Source organism: Bombus terrestris, chromosome 8, assembly GCF_910591885.1.
Source record: "Bombus terrestris chromosome 8, iyBomTerr1.2, whole genome shotgun sequence".
NCBI classification, from domain to species: domain Eukaryota; kingdom Metazoa; phylum Arthropoda; class Insecta; order Hymenoptera; family Apidae; genus Bombus; species Bombus terrestris.
Window position 1 is genome coordinate 4,109,766 of NC_063276.1, and position 21,169 is coordinate 4,130,934.

At 41.5% G+C, this 21,169-nt stretch overlaps 1 protein-coding gene across 3 annotated transcripts in view; it reads left to right on the plus strand.

Moving 5' to 3' along the window:
- LOC100642252 (optomotor-blind protein) overlaps positions 1-21,169 on the plus strand; it is a 172,394-nt gene that overhangs the window by 139,038 nt on the left and 12,187 nt on the right. For all 3 annotated transcript variants that reach the window (XM_020864123.2, XM_003397233.4, XM_020864122.2), the window contains exons 5-6: positions 11,626-11,772; positions 14,745-14,821. In XM_020864123.2, coding sequence (XP_020719782.1) covers positions 11,626-11,772; positions 14,745-14,821 — 224 coding nt within the window. The remainder of the gene's footprint in view (positions 1-11,625; positions 11,773-14,744; positions 14,822-21,169) is intronic.

Consider the following 21,169-nt stretch of genomic DNA (forward strand, 5'->3'; position numbering starts at 1 on the left):
CTGTCGGAACATCGGCGGCAATTTCACACTTACCCCCGCCACCACCGTGTCCCCGCGGCGTTTCCCATCTTTCATCGCGCGTTTCTACGCCCTCCGCCACCGTTCCAACCATCAAAGAATTTTTCTTCCCGTCTGCCACCCCCGCCAGAAGCGTCGGCTCTTTGTAAGCGGCCGGCTGATTTCCGTTTAACGTTCTCCACCGCTGGATTTTTTTTTCTCCTCCGCGCCCTATGGAAATCGTGCAAAGATCCAGAGCGGGCGGTTTTTCAAAAGACGCCGTGTCGCACGTTCCTTGATCGCTGTTTCTACCTTTTCCTTCGTCCGTCGGGTATTTAAACACTGGATTCCTCGAACATCGCGTTTTTTCTTCCACTTTTCCCCCGTTCTCTTATTTTCTCGATCGTCGTTTTCGTCGGGCCGACCTATACAGACGATCGGCGGGGAAAAAGGCTGAATTTTATTCAGCGTCAAACGGTGATTACGTTTCAGAAACGCTCTCTGTCTGTGCGTTAATTTTTCCAACTTCGTGTCTTTTCCATTTCCTTTGATGAGACGATCGGTAGAAACGAAAATGAAGAAGCGTCAGGCGTTAAAAGGTGATTACTTTTTACGCACACTTTTTAATCGTCCTTTGATATTTCTATCTTTTTAGTCTTTCGTTTTTCTTCCTAATTAAACGATCGATAGATATGATCGTTAAACGAAGAAACCATAGTGTTAAGCGTTAAGGAACGAATACCTTTTAGGTACTTTTCATCTCATTGTTTTTTCCTGATGGAACGATTAGTCGAAGAGAAGGTGAATCGTCAAATATTGAAAGGCGAATAGTTTTCAAAGACACTTGTTAGTTTTTATTTTTTAATTTGCACCTATGTAATGTTGTAATCGTGGATGAAAGAGATCGAAGATAATGTTAACAAGTTTGTTTCTCTCAAGTTCTTTTAAATCGGTTTTAACTTGTTGAAAAGAGACAAGAATCACCACCATCCTCATTATTATTAATTTCCTCAATCGATTCGCTAATCGACTTATTCAGCCATCTTGGCCCCTGTTGACCGGGTGCTGATCGAGCCGAGCAAACAACATTCGAAATCACTTCATCCTGCAATCTAAACTTACTTAAGGAGAACTTACTTATCCCGTAGCAATACTTCCATTCATTATAATTCGTAATTTATTAAAAATTCTCTAATTTAATTTCTATTACTTGGATAACAAAATTGCTACGTTAATTGCTACGTTAATACTTGACTATTCGATTAATATTTAATTACGAATCGCACGTTTTTCTTCTCTCACCCAATTACACGATTAATGTTGAATTACATTAAAATTACATTAAAATTAAATTACATTAAAATTCGATTAAAGTTGAATTATAGTTCATTTATTGCAAGGAGACGGTATAAAGAATCGTAGATTGCAAGTTTAAAGCGTCAAATATAATTGTATCTCTTAATTTTTCAATTTCTGAATCAGATCAGTGTAACTTCTCTACTGACTGGCTCCATTATGACGGTCCACGGTTCTAGTTTCGACACCGGAATTGCAGACAAATTCACGCGCACTTCAAAGCCTAAATGGGACCACTGTCCACGCTCAGATAAGAATTATCGGCCCAACGCGGTTCTTTGATCATCGAATGAAAGTAAATAGGTACTATCGTGGCCCGTTCACTCGACACTGGCTTTCATAATTTACGATTAACCGGGGCAACGATAGATTCCTCCTGAATAAGGAGCAAAGTCTCGAAGATATTCCATCGTCTTATCCAAAGATCGAACGAAACTGTTAAAATCTCCAATTAGTTACGAAATAACAGTCATTTCTTCGCTGCTATCTTTCCTATTCCAAAAAATAAAATAGTTACAAAAAGAAGTGTATCCTCTGAAACTTTTGCTTCACTTTTGTATAAATAGGAAACTTTTATTCTCTTGGAAACAGGAAAGAGTATCAGTGAAACAACAACATGTATTCTGCTTTGCCAGAAGACTTTCGACCAAGACAGGATCTTCTTTACGACCGTAAGAAAAAGTTCTTTCTTCTCAATCGTCACAGAGGGAAACACGTTTTTGTTTGAGCTTTGACAAAATATGATGCACAGGATCTCAGACGAATTTCGCCAAAACCAAACATACACGTACACTTATAGCGTAGCAATGTGTAAAGTAGTTGATTAATAGCTCCTTAAGGTACAATTCTAAAATGCTCAAAGATTCGGCAGATGACCAGCGATCATCAGAAACGGACAGACTTAATATTTCGGTGGACCAGCGACTTATCGAAGCGAGTATTCTCTCCGAGTAAAATTGTCTCTGTGTAACCAAAGCCGACACCTCTAACCCTTCTGCTGCACCGGCCTCTGGTGCGTCATCCCTTAATTCCTTAATTCGTGGATCGTCCGATTTTCAAACCGCTTATTACCGAGCAACGGGCTGGCCTGCCTAAGAAGATTAGAAAATCTCGAAAGCACCCTCTCTCGCGATAAATCAGACGCGTTTATCGAGTTCAGCGTGGGGTTTTATCGCGTCGGATCGGGCAGAATCAGGCCGAAGGAAGGAAGCGAGGAAGGAAGAAAGGCGAGGAACATCGTTGGGAAGCGGTCGAGTCCCGTTCTTCGAGTGCATCGACTCGCGTTCCCATTGGTCGATGGCGAGGCTCACGTGCGAGTCGGCCATAATGCCGTGAACCGGATGATGGAAAAGCCACCCTCGATTCGGGCCAATTAGCTTCCGGCCGAGCAAAGTGCCGGAGAAAGCCCCCGAGGATCCATTTTTCTTTTCCCTCTTCGGATTCTTTGCAGCGCACGATCGTCAAGAGAGCAACCACGACGACGACGATATCGCGGAAGACGCGTAATTCGTTCGAGGAAGAGGTACGCCAACAGTCCCACGCGTCACTTCCCCGAACTTAGATCCGATCCGGGGATTAATTGGATTCCGGGGAAGCGAGCCGGTGTCGAAGTTCAGCCAGGCCGATTAACTCGCACAGTTTCTATTCAGATGGCCGCGTGGGACAGAATGGGCCAGTGATTTTCGCTTCACAGGCACTTTAGACTTTAGATCGGTCCTCTGAACTCCAGTTATTATTCTTCTTTCTCTGTTAAGGAGAAGGTTGGCTTGTTTAGAGCGTTACTTTGGGTTACTTAGTTTATTCAGCGACGACAGTGTGATTTTGAAAGGTTTGTTTAGGTGTATTGTCGAGGTGTTTGTCCTGCCAGTGGTTGTGTATTTTTCATTGGCAGAATATTAAGCATTTTAATTTAGGAGAATTTGATTGATTTATCGTTGAGAGGGATTTTATCGTTCCAAACGAAGGAGATAGTTTTGTAATTCAACAAATGGTTGAATGGTTTTTTTTACATTCGATTAAAATAATTTGAATGTGTTTCGTCGTAAAACGCGACAGTAGACTTTGTTAAATATTTGCATAAATTGGTTGGCTTTAATCGTTGTATAAATTACATTTTGCCAGTTTTCCGGTATAGGATGATTGAGATTACCCGACACCTGAACTTCTTTAAACAGCGTTCTATTAACGAAATCAATCTCAATTACGTATAAAGACGAAACAAAGTCAAAAAACCCTATCATCGACCTTAAACAAAAATCCCATCAGTCTTCAAACCTTCAAACATCCACAACGATCATCCCAAAGTCAGTTTTGAAAACTCAGAAACCGAAGGAAAAGAAAAGGATATTACGTGGTCAAGACGCAACCCCTAACAACGACCATAAAAAAACTTTCACCCTCAGACCCGCCGACACTTCCAACAAGCGCAGACAACGTCCCAAAAACACAGTGCACGAACCAGAAAGAGGAAAAGTAAAAATAAAAAGATGAAAGAAAGTGGAGAAGCAACCCCTAACAGGGATCTTGGAAAGAAGTTGAGACAGGGTGAAAGTGTATGGTAGAGGGGTTTCCTGGTGGTTTGCGGAGATCAGAGGTGGGCTAGTCGTAATCGAGTCCAGAACACGTCCCCCTAATGCTGGTCCTCCGCCCAGGGGTAGAAAAATCCACCCCTTTTTCAGCCGGTCGATACTAGGACGACCACCTCCTTCCTTCTCCTCTTCCGCGTTCCATCCCCCTTGGCCGCACCGCCTCGCCTTTTCTTTCTCGCACCCCCGACACACGGAGGACCCTCTGCGCGCCTTGCCTTCGCTCCTCTGCCGCTTCCTGCCGAGGTGGCGCCACAGTTCTCGCCACCCTTTCGTCCACCACCCCTTCTTCTTTCTCTTCCACCCCTTCGCCACGACGCGTGCGGCTTAACGTCTTTTCTACCCCCTTAGGTTCTTCCCATAGACTTATTTTTTCTTTCTTCCGACTTCTTCCTCTTTCCTTTTTCTTTCTCCTCTTTCTGTGCTTTCTCTTGCGCGCGCCAAGGACGCGAGCTGTTTCTTCGACCTACCTTTTTAGTTATAGCGATTAGCCAGAAGTAGACAGAGAAGGAGAGGAACGGGTTAATTGCAGATGTTTCGGACATGTTGGTTGTTTGAGACACGTTGCACGACAGGTTCGGAGTGAGATGGGCTCTCAAGGCTTTGCGACAGTTGCCAGTGCCTGGGTTTGACGATTAGGCGCTGTTTAGGGACATTGGGTAATACGAGTTGCAACGAGTAGATGCTGAGGATTTCTGTGAAACAATCTGTGAAATGATGTTACGAATTTCTTATAAAGTAACCTTCTGCTTTTACGTAATAGCGTGATAATGATAGTTTTAAAATGAATGATAATAGATAAATAATGGTTTCAGGTAATGTTTCAGCTAAGGAGTAAGTTTCTAGCTTCCCATAAAGTAACCTTCTATTTTCACTGAGCCACGCTATAGTAAACACTAAAACTAGCATAGAAAGCTTGCCATGTGGAATCATTCGAAGCTTAGAATAATACAGAAGAATAGTATTAGATTGTCCCAAAAGTTTCTTTCGTCTTGTAAAGAAATAACAGACGCACAGCATTTTTTGTTTTATATTATTTTATCGAATTACATCTGATCCATCTTGCAGCAATAGAACAAATTATATTATTTTATGGAATTATCACTGACGTATCAGTATTGGTAACTTTGTACCAGATACTTTTCACCGTGTTAACGCGAACTATCCATTTCGGGATATCATATGGCGTCTATTCGCAGCTCTTGTGAAATAAAAGCCCATTTTCTGAAATTACCATAGAATTGAAATGATATTTAAACTTTCCTTCGTCGGCCACTTCGCAGAACTGGCAGCTGAACCCAAAAAATTCCTCGGGACACGATAACACGCTTCTAAAACCGAAAATGCCAGAGATCCGGGGAAACAACGAAATCCTGAAGCCGAGAGCGGAGCAACGGCAAGTCGTCAGAAGCGTCGCCGAGTCCGAGTTCAGTGGGAGAAAGGCGGTCGTTGGGAAAACCGAGAGAGGAAAAAAGGCGAAGGAAGCTCTCTCCGGTCGTTTCAGAGGCTGTGTGCACCGCAAACTAACTGCGCACAGTTGCCTTATGTACGGAGTCTAAGTAATCCTCGAACCATCAGCTAACTTCTTAACCCTCAAAGTGAAAAGGGCCGCCTCGAGCCGCGGCGAGAAAGAAACAGAAAGGAAGAGAGTGGGAGAAAGAGGGTTGGAGGGCACCTCTTTGTCTCCACGTTTGTCCGCTTCTCTCGCCGCGCGACTTTCCGCGCGGAAAGAAGCCGTCGATGACGTGCAGCCTTCGCCGGCAAACCCTTTCGGCGTTCAGAGAGACTTGTTTGCCCTTCTGTAAGATCGGTTGACCAAACAACGCGGCCAGGACCTCGCTGACTACGCGTGTCCGCTGTGGAATTCCTCTTATAGAATCTGTACTCTCTCTTTGTTGGCTTAGGAAGTTGAGTAGGAAGCTGGAACGTCTTACTCCATTTGGAATATAGGGGATTAGCGGGGATCGAGTGTTTGATATTGGTGGATGTTGCTTGGCTTCGAGTGGAGATCATCGTGTACCTACGGAAGACGAGTATAGTGTTTTTGATTTACTGTTTCGGCGAAGAACCATCTCGCGTGAATTATTTTGGCTTTCGCCGACGTTCGAACAAACATTAACATTTCGAGAGAACGATCGAGCTCTATGGTTTCTTCGAGACTTCTGATCCTCTGAATGATCAGAATACCACGCAACAAAAAATAAGAATTTGATGTTGAATTCGAGAGACAAGATCTATTTTCCGGCTGATTTTCTTCACGGATGTCCATCGATCCAAAGGTGTTGTATTATACGCCTACGACTATCGTAGTGTACAACGACGAAAGATTTCTTTGCGTTACCTTGTACCTTACTAGAATTCCGTACACTTATGCATCTTTGCATTTTCCTTGAAATTTGAAGTACGTAAAAATCCGCGCTCTGATAATATCGAAGGAGCTGGTCTATAAACGCACGGCAACTCGCCATCTCAGATTGCGTCTCCGAAATCCGCCACACATAACCCTCGATCCTTTAACTTTACAACGTGGAGCTGAAAGCAAAAGAGGCAAGCGATCAACCAGGGAAATAATCAGCAGCGAGCTTAAAGTGCTAGCAGTGGTCGTGTTGTCGGGGCAAAGTCGTTGGAAGCGGAGAACGACGCGCGTTCGAGCGGCGGCTGATCGGCAGGAAACGAGGTGGAAGCGTGTGCAGGTTCGTGATTCGAAGTAGGTGGGCCCCAGGTAGCCAGGACAGATAACACCCGGAGATTACCGCGGACAGAGTCATTAGCAGCGTCGGCTTCTGTGTCGGCCAGGATATTCTCTCACTTTCCTCGGCCTCCCCCTTTCCTGCCTCCGGTGTCCGCCTCTCCCACCCCTTTTATCTGGCCGGTCAATTCACGCGGCACGATACGTATGTAAGTCGCCGGAGTCGTCTCCATGACCAGCCTCCTCTCCTCGTACCTTGGCTTCGCTGCTTTCCAGTTGCTTTACGCTCACGCTACTACCTTCTATGATACGTCTTGGTATATTTGTACGATTAAATTATCGTTGACTGGAAATTTGAAATCATAGAAATACGCGAAGTGCGTATAAAAAGAACGCGTAAGATATCCAAAGTATGATAATACTCGCTGTAACAGTTAGAGAGTGGAACAAATATTCGCTTAGTTTCCATCTCTTTACTCGTATTCCTAAACGTTCGAATTTCCGTTTACATCCACAGTCTCTGTATAATCACTCTGTCTTGGATTTCTTTGTATTTACAGCGGAGTGCGTATCTAAAACGTTCTAAGCACTCGTTGTGGCTGACTGTTCACTGACTGGTCGTTTTTTGATATTTCCTGGCACCATATACGACGGTTTTGTTTCTCGCGTTCTGAGAGATCGACGATGTCCAATACGCGTGGATGTAGGTGGACGATTGTTTCGTAGGTTTGGAACGGACGATGACGCTGTAAGGTTACTTTCGAACTGGCTTTACGACGTTTTAGGTGGTAACGTGGCTGAATAATTTCGTTGAAAGATTATGTCGTCCTGCTACAGTGTAACAAACGAAGCTCTGGTACTCGACATAGAATTATAACAAGATACAACGAATATTTACTATCAAAGTTGACTTCAACAATTTCCTGACTTCCATTTCGAAATCGTCGCAATTAAACCTGCCCATGTTCGTTCAATTTATCCTCAAACAAGCCATCGATTTCATCGATTCGATGATAAAGGACACCGCATAAAGAAACGATTCCACTTCAACGTCTCAAAGAATCTTCTGCAGAGAATCAGAGCCGAATACTTCGGAAAAGAAAAGCTCAGGGGAAGCTCAGGTACACGATTAGACCGAGGAGAAGTACTAATTGCAGCGATCTACGTTCGCACATATTTTCCACGGCGCCGGAGGCGTGTCGAGGCCGAAGGTCCAGCAGAGGGAACGAAGATAGCAGAAACGCCAACTTCTGCCAACTGGCAGCTTCGAACGAAACCGAGTCGAGGCGGATCGTAAATAAAAGAGCAAGAAGACTCGCTGGTATTCGGCTTTGATAGGCTAATGACAAACGCCTAGATTGGCCGGCTTATCAGTCGAGCAGCGCTAATTATTTCCCCTTTGTGCGGAGCCGCGCGTAATGGCGGCCGCCGCGGGCCAGCCAGCTTCTCTCTTTCGCGTGATCGCGATTTCCACGTTGGACGCGCGCCGTTTTATTTATTGCCGGGTCCGTCGCAGCTATTCCCTTTCTCTTCTTCATCCTTCGCTATCCACAGTTCCATTGGACACCGTTTCTCTCTTTGCCGGGCCGTTATCGCGCGGACCTTTGCCCTTCATCCTCCCCTTTCGTTTCTAACCAACGTTCGTTTTCGAGGACTTTGGTTTCTCAGAGCGGATGACGTGGGCGCGGACAAGAAACGTCGCGCGATGTCCTTTGCCTGACAAGATGGATGAGTTTTTGTTGGTTCGTTTCATCGTTCGTTGTCGGCTAGACAAGCTTTCTGGCCTGAAGCTTGGAGGTGGTTGGATGCTGGTTACGAATGGGATTTCTATGCGTTTATGGGAAATACGATGGCATAGAATATGCAGAATACACGTGATGAGGAAGCACGTGCAGAAAAAGCATAACATTCGTTTTAATTAGACTGCAGCTTTTTATGCAAATTCCGAATTTTGAGATAATTTCATCTGTATATGGTAAATCTCCCGTATACGTGAATTACTATATTGTAATTATAGTGTATGATTTCGAATGATTATAGAAGTTTCTTTTTCTCAAATTTGCTGATTTTTAATCGCAGCTTGAATATTATAAAAATATCGCGAAACCATGTTTAGATAGAAAAAATACGTATGGTGTGTTAACGCCATTGAATTATAATGGCTCGATGAGAAACCTTCTTATCTTCTAACTTGAAGCTTCGAATCCAATCGATGACGTCGATTAACCAGTATCTCGCGAAACTTGTATAATTGGATTTATGTAATTCTTACATCCACACGATCAGATATAACGTCTAATAGCGAATTTGATTCAAAGGGACGATAAAAGAGACCGATGCTTAAGTTTCCTCTTAGGATTACCATAATTTCTCCCGATCCTACATTTTGTCACAGACACGCCTTCGTCGTTCGATCCTTTTTAGAGATCGAATCTAATAAATCTGAATATTTATTTCATCAATAAAAAAGAAAAGAAAAAGAGACAAGGATTTAAAGAACACAAAAGTCCAATATACGTAACATAACAAAAATGGTTTTCCATTAAATGGTATAATTTCTTCCACTCCAGCATTTTGTAATAGACAGAGTATATCCTCGTTCTTTGTATAAATATTTGTCCATAGACAGTGCTGAATATTTATCGGTAAAGAGCGATGGGATTGAAAAACAGAAAAGTTTAATACAAATAACGAAAAATGGCGTTCCATTGAAAGTTCGTTCGTCAGAAGCGGAGGATCGTTCGCCACGGCCGTCTTCTTATAAAATAGTAACCGGCCTGCTGTTCTCCATTACGAAAATTCCGCGGCGTAATTACCGCGACTCCAGGATGGAACGTAGATTTATCGAGACGCCAACGAAGCTGCGTCCATTCCACGATGGAATGTCCTGTGCAATCTTGTTAGCTGCTACCGCGCCATTTGCATCGTCGGCGCGCGTGCAACCAGACGCGACTAAAAGCGAACCGATCGTTTTATTTTGCCACGAATCGCTCTTAAAGCGTTCGCCATTAAAAACTGAGATTGCGCCGGCGTTTCTTTCAAAAAGCAGCCTCGCGGAGCTTCTTATTCTCGCGTGTCCTCTGGATCCTACAGTTCTCCGTGATCCTTCAGATTTCTCCGCTACCTCCAATTAGACTGCCGATTTTTTCCAACTTCGTGATTTTTCAGAATATAATTGGACAAATGGGAAAAGAAAAGAACATTTTTTCGCTTATCGAATGTTATCATAGAAAACCTTGTACTTTGCATATCCTGCGTATCTTTTCATGTTACGTGCATCCTGTGCAAATTTTGCATTTTCAGATTTCGCCGTCTATTTATGAAATTTAGGGAAACTTGGAAAATAACTGAGGTGTTCCAAAAGGAAAGGACGCGGACGCCAATTTTTGTTCTTTTTTTAGAAACGCAGCAGAGACACTTTAGCATTCTTGGTTCTTGTCCAACAGATTTTAATTGGTTCGAAAATATTCATTATATTACATGTATGCTGTATATATATATACTACGAGTGCTATATTGCTGAAGGATTATATTCAATTAAATCACGGAGTTGTGTACTTCGTAAATAAATATAGCGAAGAATATTGACAAAAATTATTATCGCTTTTATACGAGCTTTTACGTTTCTTATATTCTCTTTCCTTTTCTTCTTGGTTTCAAATCAGATCCAAAAGGAATAAAGGATTGTTGCGTAACGTGATTTTTAAAGTAGCGAGGAAATTGGAGGCTAACGATGGTAAGATTGAGGGTAAAATTGAGAAATCGAGATGATACGATTGGCGTAAGGTATAAAAACGATAGTCGTCATCGTCGTGGCGGAGACATTGGTTTTACAAATGAAAGAAAGACGAGCTTTAGAACGAGTTTATACGAGTCGATCAGCGGTGCATGATGCAACTTGAGCAACGATTATGCCGCTTTGCGAAATAATCTTCTCAATCTGTAAACCGCGCTTTCGGAATGCCACGAGCATGATAAACTCCGACTAGAATTCGTGTCTCTTCTGTCCTGCTTTTCCTCTTTCTCGTGGTTTCTCCCTTCTGCTGGGATATCTGGCTTGTTTGTAGCAGCCCATCGCGTATAATATATTAGCGAACAAAACGTCGTTTCACGTAACTGGAAAGTTTGATTCGTATAGAAATCGACGGTACTTCGATGCAAGTAAATTTTCGAATCGTGTTCGACTAGTATATTCGTGTTGGGCTGATGTTAGAGCAAGTTGAAAGCGAAATCGACCGACACTGGCTGTAAATTTCCGAAGAAGGTAAAGACAAAGGTGGGAAAAAATTGAATTTTATTTCATTTGAAAATTCCTCTATTATTATTGAGAATATGTCTATAAAAAAACATTTAGATCGCAAATTTATTAATCAAATCCAGTAAATCAATCATTTATAATCATCTTACAAAATAAAATTCATCTACTGCAAGATTCAATCAACGAGACATTATTTTGTCTAAAAGAAATCGTTCAGTCATTCTCAATTAGTATGGAAAGCGCGTAAGCTTCCAAGGCAAATTTCGAAAAATTAAATCTTCACGTTTCGCCTTTTGCTAAATGATATTCGCTGTATTCCACGTCTAGTGAGAATTTCCATGACCAAAAGTCGCATATCTAGAAATTATTAAATTCCCTAGTTAGACTTCTCCGTATTCTGTATCTAGTAAAAAATTCCATCGCCAGTAAATGACCATCTCGAAAAAAAAACTGCCCAGTAATCTCGATAAATTATCAGACGCTGGTATCGTAAATTCCCAAATAAAAATATTTTCTAACCCAAATTTCTAATCCACGATCCAGATCCGTCATTAAGGTATTCCCAACAGTGTTGCCAACCTACACAGATAACCTGTACGCGGAGGCGGTTTTGCTCGTGGCAGCCAGTCGATTTCCTGAAAAGCACGCTCGAGAGAGGAAGAGAGAATGAGAAACGATTGCGAGCACGAGCTCAGAGCTGAAACAGTCTGTCCCAATGTACGGTCCATTGGTTGTTTCAGACGATATTGAACTCGATGCACAAGTACCAGCCGAGGTTTCATCTGGTGCGGGCCAACGACATCCTGAAGCTTCCCTACTCGACCTTCAGGAGTTACGTTTTCAAGGAAACGGAGTTTATCGCGGTGACCGCCTATCAGAACGAGAAGGTGAGTGAACGTCTGCTTCCTACTTCCGTTAACGGCTGGCGGCAGACTCGATCGAGTCTGCGAAAACGCTAGGGGAAAACTCGTTAGTCTAGCTGGTCTCGACGAACTCTCTGATCGACTCTGGCCTTTTGTCGAGACGACGGTTTTGTTCGATTTCAATCTCTTTTGCTCGTCTCTACCACGCAGAAAAGTTTCCAGGTGGAAATTGTCGTCTGGAGACTTTCTCAGGTTTATAGGGACTTTTTCTTTCTTTCTTTTTTAGTTTCGCTTCTATAGACAGGGGTTTTGGGGATCGATCGCGGCTTTTATCGAGGAGCTTGCGGGGGAAAGGAGCTTATACGTAGAGTTTCTGTGCATTTGTAGAGAGTTTGAAGGTGCGAAGATACGCGAAACTCGGGTAAAATAGAAAGATATATAAAATACGCAAGTCAACGTTAGAATATTTAGCGAAACTACTCTTTTTTATAGAAATATGAATATGACATGAAAAAATATGAATTTGCATAACTATCCTCTGCTTTTAAAACGAAATGGCGAATAGGTTAAATTATGTAGGAAATTTTAGTACTAGTTTTTATTTTTCTTTTTTTAATATTACTGTTCGATTCGTAATTGAAGGTTAGAAAGGAACATGATAATGATAAAAAACGCGGGAAACTTTAAATAGTTGAGGTATCTTGAGAGATGAAGAGGAAATCGTAATAGGCATTGGAGAGATGTTTTTCATAGAATAGTTGATTAACATGTTAATTAATATTTAGTCTCATTATTCGTGTGTGCAAAGGTGATTGAGTGTAACAGCGTTATCCGTTTCTTTATTGGAAATTTATTATCGAGCCATTACCTTTGCATATTAATTATCGAAGTTTAGGACCGAGCCGGTAGGGCCGGGTATCGAATTAATTAAATTAATTAAAGAAAATGTTGTAATTAACGGTCGGGTTGCAGCCCGACCTCGACAATTTAATTAACAAGCGTCCAATCGTTTGTTCGCGAAATTACGGCGAAAAACAAAGCAAAGAATTAATCGACGAATTCGGGGTTGCGTCAATTACAGTAAAGAATATTCCAGTTACAAATTACATTGCTTTTTAATCTTTATCAACCCTTTGACAATTCAATGTACGATCACGGTGTCATCTAAAAATCAAACAAACCTTGACATCCCCTTTAACCCTATCCGAGTAAATTCCAGAATTTTGGACAAAGATTTTTGTAAGAAAAGATATTGAATAATATCTTTGATTTATAATAATTAGGTACATTTTAAAAAATAAGAAGTGTGTTCTCATACCATTTAATTTATTAATTTAAAGAAAAATCCAAATCCGTAGAAATAAGCATAGGAAGCACAGTATGTAAATTCGCATAAAATGTTCAGAGCATAATACTCGTCACAATAGTGGTCTAGTAGATAAAACAAATCTCTGTATACATGTTCATTTTGATTATACTAGGAAAAAAATAAATCTAGCCTAAGCGTCGTTCAGTCTAGTCTCAGCCTCCAATTTTTACAAATATATTTTTACAAATAAATTCCATAACCTAAGAAAATATCGTTGCTCTGTCGAAACTGAATATTATTCGTCCTTCTTTAATTTCTATAAGAAATTCGTTCGAAAGCCAAAGAAGGAAGATACGTTATCGCACCCTTATCTCCAGGTTATTCACATAGCCCCGTTACTTCCACTAACTTCTACCATGAGTCCACCGTAATCTTTTCGACATCCATTGTCCCACCCTCTGTACGCGATCATTCTTTCCCAGAACTCTTTTTCAATAATCAAATACCGCAACGATCGGTCCAAGTTACGAGGAATCGACGATCCCAGGAAACAACCGGCGAGATCAGCCGGGTTTCGAGAAACTCAGAAGGGCCAGGCCACTCGAAAAGATCCACATAGGCGATATCTTTCTTCTGGCGAGCAGGAGATACCGGGAAACAGAGACGATAACGGGAGAGGGAAGAATCGCGCGACGAAAAATACGGACAAGGGGCCCCTTTTGCGCCCGCGCGCGAGAATCAAGAATAACGCGTACCGGGAAGCAAGCAGCTTCCGGGAACCATCTGGCCATTCTAAGGCGATTTTAATTAACCGGATCTGGACCAACGAAAAAATTGTCCATTAATCCAGATTTCTGCCGTTGCACCGATCTCCGGCGGAATTTTCTTTTCTCAGTGTGATTTTATTCTTTGGAAACTTTCGGCTAAGTTTTCGACGTTGATCGAAGAGATTTGTGTTTTTCTAGTAGGGATGGAAAGGTGGCAACTACTATGCTTTTTTATTTTTTTAAACGTTTACTGAGCTTTTAGTATTCCTTGAGATTCGTTTTCAACTTTCTGCAAAAGGTAGTATAATGCATCGCAAATGTGTGAAGGCAATCGGTGCATAAAATCTCATTATATAAATTCATATTTTATTTAAAAAATTGCGTTTAATTCGTACTTGGCTGTGTAAAATTTTACGTATTTCGTTATTATATTCGTTATTAAAGGAAAAGCTGTGCTATTTACATAAATTAAAGGGACGTTGAATAATATCGAGCTAATAGGTTGAAGATATTTTCTTGAAGTTTTATGAACAATAGGTTTCTTTCATGGGGATCAGGATTTATATTTTACATCTTGGTATTTATTATTTAGAAGAATCGTAAGATATTGCACGATATTATTTGCGTTGAACGAGGATATTTGCTTTAAATTTTTAAATCTGCTTTATCGTAATTTGACGTAATATGTGAAATGAATTGTCGAAGACATTGTGGAAATAGAGTTTCCATATATTTAAGCGAAATGTATAGGTATGTGTAACAGCGTTGTCGAAATGATATCTTGCCGGTATGTTTGTTAATGAGGCCTTTGTCCAACACTGACAGCGTATTCGATTAATTATTCTCGGTTTTGTGTTACTCGCAAACGTCGATATCTCATTAACGAAATGCCGTAGCATTGTAATTCCCTTTTGTTGCAGATCACCCAGCTGAAGATCGACAACAACCCGTTCGCGAAGGGATTTCGGGACACGGGGGCGGGGAAGCGCGAGAAAAAGTGAGTATCGCTTTCAAAATTTCATTAAAATAGAAAGAATAAAGCTGTTGCTTAAAATTCACAAATATTTTGGTTCAGTTTACTATTTTAATGATGTCATTGTCAGAAGATGAAATTCATCCGATATCGAATGCTAAATTCCTTGGGAAAATCCCGATTCCAATTAACCAACCACGAATTATTATATTTTAATTATAGAATTATAAACAAAATAATATAAAATATAGATATTCTAGCAAAACCATTAACCTACGGAAACAGCTCTAATTGTAATTCCCTGTATCGAAATTATCATCGATAAATATTTCCAAGCTTCTTTAGAATGTAACAAACGAATTTATAGTGGATAAAAATTCACAAAAATTAGAATACTCTGATTTTCTCGCATTAAAGAACAGAAACTAAAAAATCGTCCTTTAGAAACCAGCTGAAAGGGGCAACCGCGTAATGGTCTACCCTCTCTCCGGATCGTAACCCCATCGAACAAAAAGCAATTCCGGATCCTGTCTTCTAGATGGACCTAATTGATCGTCGAGCTTACCATGCTCTCCCCTCGATCCTCGCTATTAAGCTGAACGGATCAGGGCTCGGGGTCAGCCCCCAGGGCCGGGGGTTGCTTCCACCGGGGCTCATTTGCACCCTGGTATCGTCCATTTGTATTCAATATCGCGGCTTTACGAGCTTATATAAGCGAGGGTCGCGTATACTCGGACCCGTTTCAATTTCATCCAGGGGGTTTCTGTTGGCCCTCGAGTGAATCTTGACGAGGTTAAGTCGCTCTATGCATATAAACCTCGTGCCAGCTTCGTTAACCTCGCTAATCCTTGCTACACGCGAGTCAAAGCTGCGTAAGCTTCGCCAATTTGTCGTCTACGGGACGTTCAGGTATCGTCACTGAGGACTTTGAGAAACGGACCAACTAGACGGACTTTGGGGTGGTTTATAGGAATTTAATTGTGTCCACAGGTTGGCTTTAGGGTTGCGGCGAATTTCGGTGACATGTGGACATCTTCGATTAGTTTAGAACTCGGTTAAGACACACTGTATATTAATACGAGAGCTTGGTTTTTTCGGTGCTGGATGAGTTTTTGTTAGGAACATGATACATTTACACTGTACATGCGAACGTGTGTGTAAGCGTCAGAGGGCGTCCAGGCCTTAGTTGGGATAAAAGACAATAGTCAGTCGTTAGAAGCATCTGGAAGAGTCGGTTGACAACAAGCGAGCGTGCGAGTAGGTTTTCGAGGTCTTCAGAGTATAAGATATATGTATAACTGTTGTGTGCTAAATAAAGGAAATTATTTGTATTTCCGAATCCCTTCTATATCTTTACAATTTTTGTTGCCTTTCTTCACTATTATTTTAGAATCGAATGAAGAGAATAATTAATAATTAATACAGTTGGATTTTTGTGTGCTGGGTGATTTTTTGGTGAAGGGTGGGTCGTTGTCTTTCTTTCTAATTATTTTAGAATCGAAGTGGAAGAATAAAGCGTAGGGTAAATGGTTTTCACATTTTTTCTATTTAATTCTGTTGCAGTCGAATTAAGAAAATTCCGAGATACAGAATAGAATAGAAATACAGTAAGATAAGATAGATTATACGTTGTAAAAATATTATAGAATAATAAATATAAAAGAAGACAGAACGAACAGAACGTGAAATACGAAATACGAAATACGAAATGAAGGAGAAGAGATTCTTCCTTCGAACTTAATAAATTTTCTTTTACGGAAATAATCTAACATCGTTAAAAAAAGACAATTAGCCTAAAGCCATCGAATTTCGGTTTATTTCCCAAACGTAGAACGTAAAATATACTGGGTGGCGGCCGGTGGTTTCAACGGTTCCTTAGATAAGTGCCCTGCAGGGTGGAGGTGGGATTGGCGATGGGAAAAACCACGGCAGGAGGGGAGAGTACGGAGGAAATTCCGCGGAAATTGAAGCGACGCCCGACGCACCGGCCGGATAAAGAAAGGGCGAGGTTAATCGAGAAAATATGCAAAGCAGGGGGGCGCGTCGTGGCGCCGCCTAATTAGAATAAGGGTTAGTTTTGGCTTATGGTTTCGGTTAAGGGTGGTCGGATCCCATCAGGAAGCCGCAGAGAACCGGGAGATGGAGCCACGCTGGTTAGAAAGGGAAAGAGAGAGGGAGAGAAGGAGAAGCGAACGGGGTTGGAACATAGCCAATCATCGGATTAGCATACTGATGCTCAGGGGCGGCGCTGTCGTTAGCGTGGAGGGTGCTACTTGGTGGCTTTGAATTTTATATCGCCGCTACAGCCAGTAACTGGCGCATAAAGGCCGGTTTCGTGGTGGGGCGGACTACTTCCGGCGTACAAGGCCTCCTGCTTTATTTTCCTTCCTCTTTCTTTTCGTTATTCCCTTTTTCGATGCTTTTTCCTTGCTTATGGTTTAAACATCCTTCGTATCGATACGTCGCTGCCACTTTTCTCGTCGCGATAAAGAAACGTAGAAATCGTTGTTGGAGTTTTCACGCGGAGTTCTTTGCGTTCGTAGAAACTTCGGAAGTGCAAAATTTGCGCAGAATGTACATGACGTGAAAAGGTAGACGAGTACCAAAGTACAGCGCTTTCTGTAATATTTGGCAAGTGAAATAATTGTCTATCGGCGTTCTACGTTTTTAATTTTACTCTCAAAAATATGAACCTGCGTAAAAATCCCCGGTCTAATCGTTATACACATTAGACGGAGCAGAAATATCTCGCTTCAGACATGAGCCTAATCGACTGCTTTCTTTTCCGAAAATTACAAAACTTTCGGATTATGCAGCGATACCATGCAGAGTAACATCATTAAAAAATTGTTATTTTAAAATGGTCAAACGAGTCAATGGTTGCCTTGAACGTTCGCTCTTCTCAAAACTAAGTGACTCAAATTAAAGATCACGGGTATTTTGAGCAAGTCAGGAAATTTAAGTAGTTTCAAAGGTAAAATGATCATATAGTCGAACCTCGTTCACGTATCTACGAACGTAATTAGATTATAAGAAATGAAATAGTTTGAATCATTTCTCTCTAGACATATCATCAGACATCTCTAGACATCTGTGTATCATTTTGATTTTCGCGTGTATGAACGCCATCCTGCGCCGTGATGTCCATACAGTGAAGGACGAATCCTTAAAAATGGGGCCCTAACATTAACCCCGATAATCATCTTTGTTGTATCTCGATTAAGTCGATCATCAAATTTTCCCTGAACCAAAAAAGAAGCCACGATGACTGGACTGATTTGGTATAATCGCGTGCCTAGTGTCGGCGAGTTCGGTCGCGTTATTTCATTAAGTTTTTAAGTTGCGAGTAGTCGTGAGGCGCGGAACGCTGCTCGAGCGTGGCCAGTCGATTCGTCATGCCGGTTAAAAAGAAATATTTTCCTCGTGTAAAAAAGGAGGGGAAAAGAACGAAGCGAAGGAGGAGATAAAATAAAAAAAGGGCAGCACTGGCCCCGGCGTGGCTCGTTGTCACGTCATTTATCAAGGCGCGCGCCGGAACGATCGTATCGTGCCTCACGAAGAATCAATCTGTCCGCGGCCACATTTCCACGCTGGCTTCGCGTTATTAATCGCCACGCCTCGCCATTTGTTGCGTTTACGCGACACTATCGACGTAATCCTCGAATCTTAGAGACCGCCATGCCCAGCTATAGTCGTAACGCGAATCACGAATCGTTTGTAACGATTGTGAATCACATTGGGATGAGGTTGTAGATTTATGAGGCTACGTTTGAACCAAAGTCGCCAGATGCAGTGTATTCTTCAGAGCCGCTTCTGTCAGTAAATTATTTATTATTGTACGGACGGATTTTTAAACCGAACTTGGTTTGCACTGTGATAATGATATTGAAAATGAATCTTACAAACTGGCTGCTAATTTTTTAAATGTAAAGGACTATCGTATAAACGTCGTACCTTCTACCTTTCGGTCTTTTCTGTAAATACAAGGCAAAGTGGTCTAAGAATATCCAAAAGACTTTAGATTTTGAATCCTCTGTTTCTGAAACTGAGATGATTAGTCAATCTTCTGTAGTTCATATAAACTGGAAATTGTATTAATATCCAAGAAGCTTTGTATCTACGAACGAATTCTTCTAATTACCCGTTGTCATGATATTTCTTCGATGTGCAAACTAGTTCTCCAACTGACTATAATTTCTCCGATAATATAATCCCTGCAGCATAGAGCTTCATTTCCAAAGGAACGCCAAAAAACCAGATAAAATATTATATAATAAATAGCCATGGCAACACGTAATCAACGAAGCAACATGAACAAATATAGCGAAGGATCATCAAAGTAAACCAATCGATAAACCAATCAAAAGTGCCATCAGCGTGAAACTCCACTTGCCAGCAAACACTTAAAACAATCAACATAGTGAAAACCTAAAACCCCGTGCTCCTTCTTCTATCACACCCCAAACAGCTCCAAACTGAAATTCCGCGATACGTCAGCTAGCATTCAGAACCATCGTGGCTGAAACGGCCACTCGAATCCTGCGCCCTCGTGTGTTTTCGAGTGATAGGAAATAATAATGATTCCCCTGATATCCAACCGTCATCGCATCGTCGTCATCCCCTTACCCCTCCGCGATCCTGACAATATCTCAGGAAAAAAAGAAGAGCGCATCTATATATATATACGTGTAGCGTGAGAAAGACGTTTTCACCGTCAACGATCCATTAAGAAGACGGGAATCATCGAGCCTTGACAGAATTTCATAGAGTATCAGCGGGGGTGTGCGCAACGAGAGAACCGAAGCTGTTCCACGGGGGTGGCTACGTGGTGGTGGAAACACAAAAACGAGGGCCCAGCAAGCTCCGAGGGGTTGATTATAAATCCTCGACGATGACACGATCTCTGGGGTGGGATGACACCGATACACCAAAGGCCGAACGTCAAAGGCAAAACCCCGGGGCTGCTGGATTTTTTCATTATTCTGTCTGAACGTTCGATCACAGGCACTCGATCGGCGACCTGGCTAATTATGGTGAAATTATGCGCCACCTTTGACTCGTTCTTTCCCTCTAACGAAGTCAACCTCACCCTTCGTCTCGTAATCGCGGTTTAAGAAAAAGGGTTGCCGGGGGTGCTAGCAGTTTGGTGGTTAGGTTAGGAGGATTAGTGGGATTCTTTGTAGGTGTTGCGTTTTCACTAAGGGATTATCGAGAGGGTGCAAGTGATAAAAGTTGCTTTGGGTTTTTGGCAAAGGGCTAAAGAAGTCTGTGTTAGATGTATTATAATATTAGATATTAGATATAATATTAATATTATTATTAATAATATTATATATTAGATCATACGCAAAGAAATATGAAGAAGTATAGTGTATTGTAATATTTAGAGGGGTGCTAGTGATAGGAGTTGCTTATGTTGAATTGATGAAGAAGTCTGTGTTAAACGTAGAATGGATAACATGCGAAGATGTAGAAAATACCGTAGATTTAATATTTAGAGAAAGAAATCTCTACGTAGTTTCTGTTTCGTTCGCGAGTTTCTGTTTGCTCGTCAAAATATGAATTTGCAGATATCGCAGGGTGAAATTGTTGTTTGTTTCGTGTTTTACCGCGAGATTACAGATGTGAGAAGATATTTGGAATGATAAGAACATTGAAATCACGAGTACAAGGCGTGAACTAGTTGGAAATTGGAACGACCGTGTGCACAGTAGAAGCACACATAGTGAATCCAATTACCTGCTTCATCCTACTTGCGTGTGCAAGTAGCAGCAAGATCGGTCGAGGAGACGCGCGTATTCCGCGGATAATCTTGCGATTTGTCAGCCGTTGAATCGCAATGCTGATACACAGATGCTTAAGCGAAGATTAGAATAGGAAACGAGAAACTACTGGCTACTAAATTCCACAAGTATATTCGATCTTCGAATCGCTATGACGTGAGGAATTGTAGAAATTTTGGAGGAAAGGGCGAAACAATTGATGTAATTTGTCTATGGGAGGACTACTTTTAAACCGAGAATTGTCAAAGATGGAAATTACTATTTATTAAATTATTATCTTCTCGTTTGCAAGTTCAACGTTGCAATCGTCAGCCAATGCTTCTAAACGGGGATGTAAATCAAATATTTCTCTGTTTTTTATTCACCAACAGAGTCTCAGGAAAAGCCATCTCAAACCACCAAACGATATAAATCGTTCGTTAAATCTCGATCATCGCAAATTCGAGAAATTATGTATCAAATCACCACATCTTCCGATACTTACGATCAAGGGTGGAGGTTAATCATTTCTCAATCGTTTATTCGCCAACAAGATGCAATAATTTCTCACACACGTCTGAAAATTTCTTCGCAAACTATCGCAAACCAC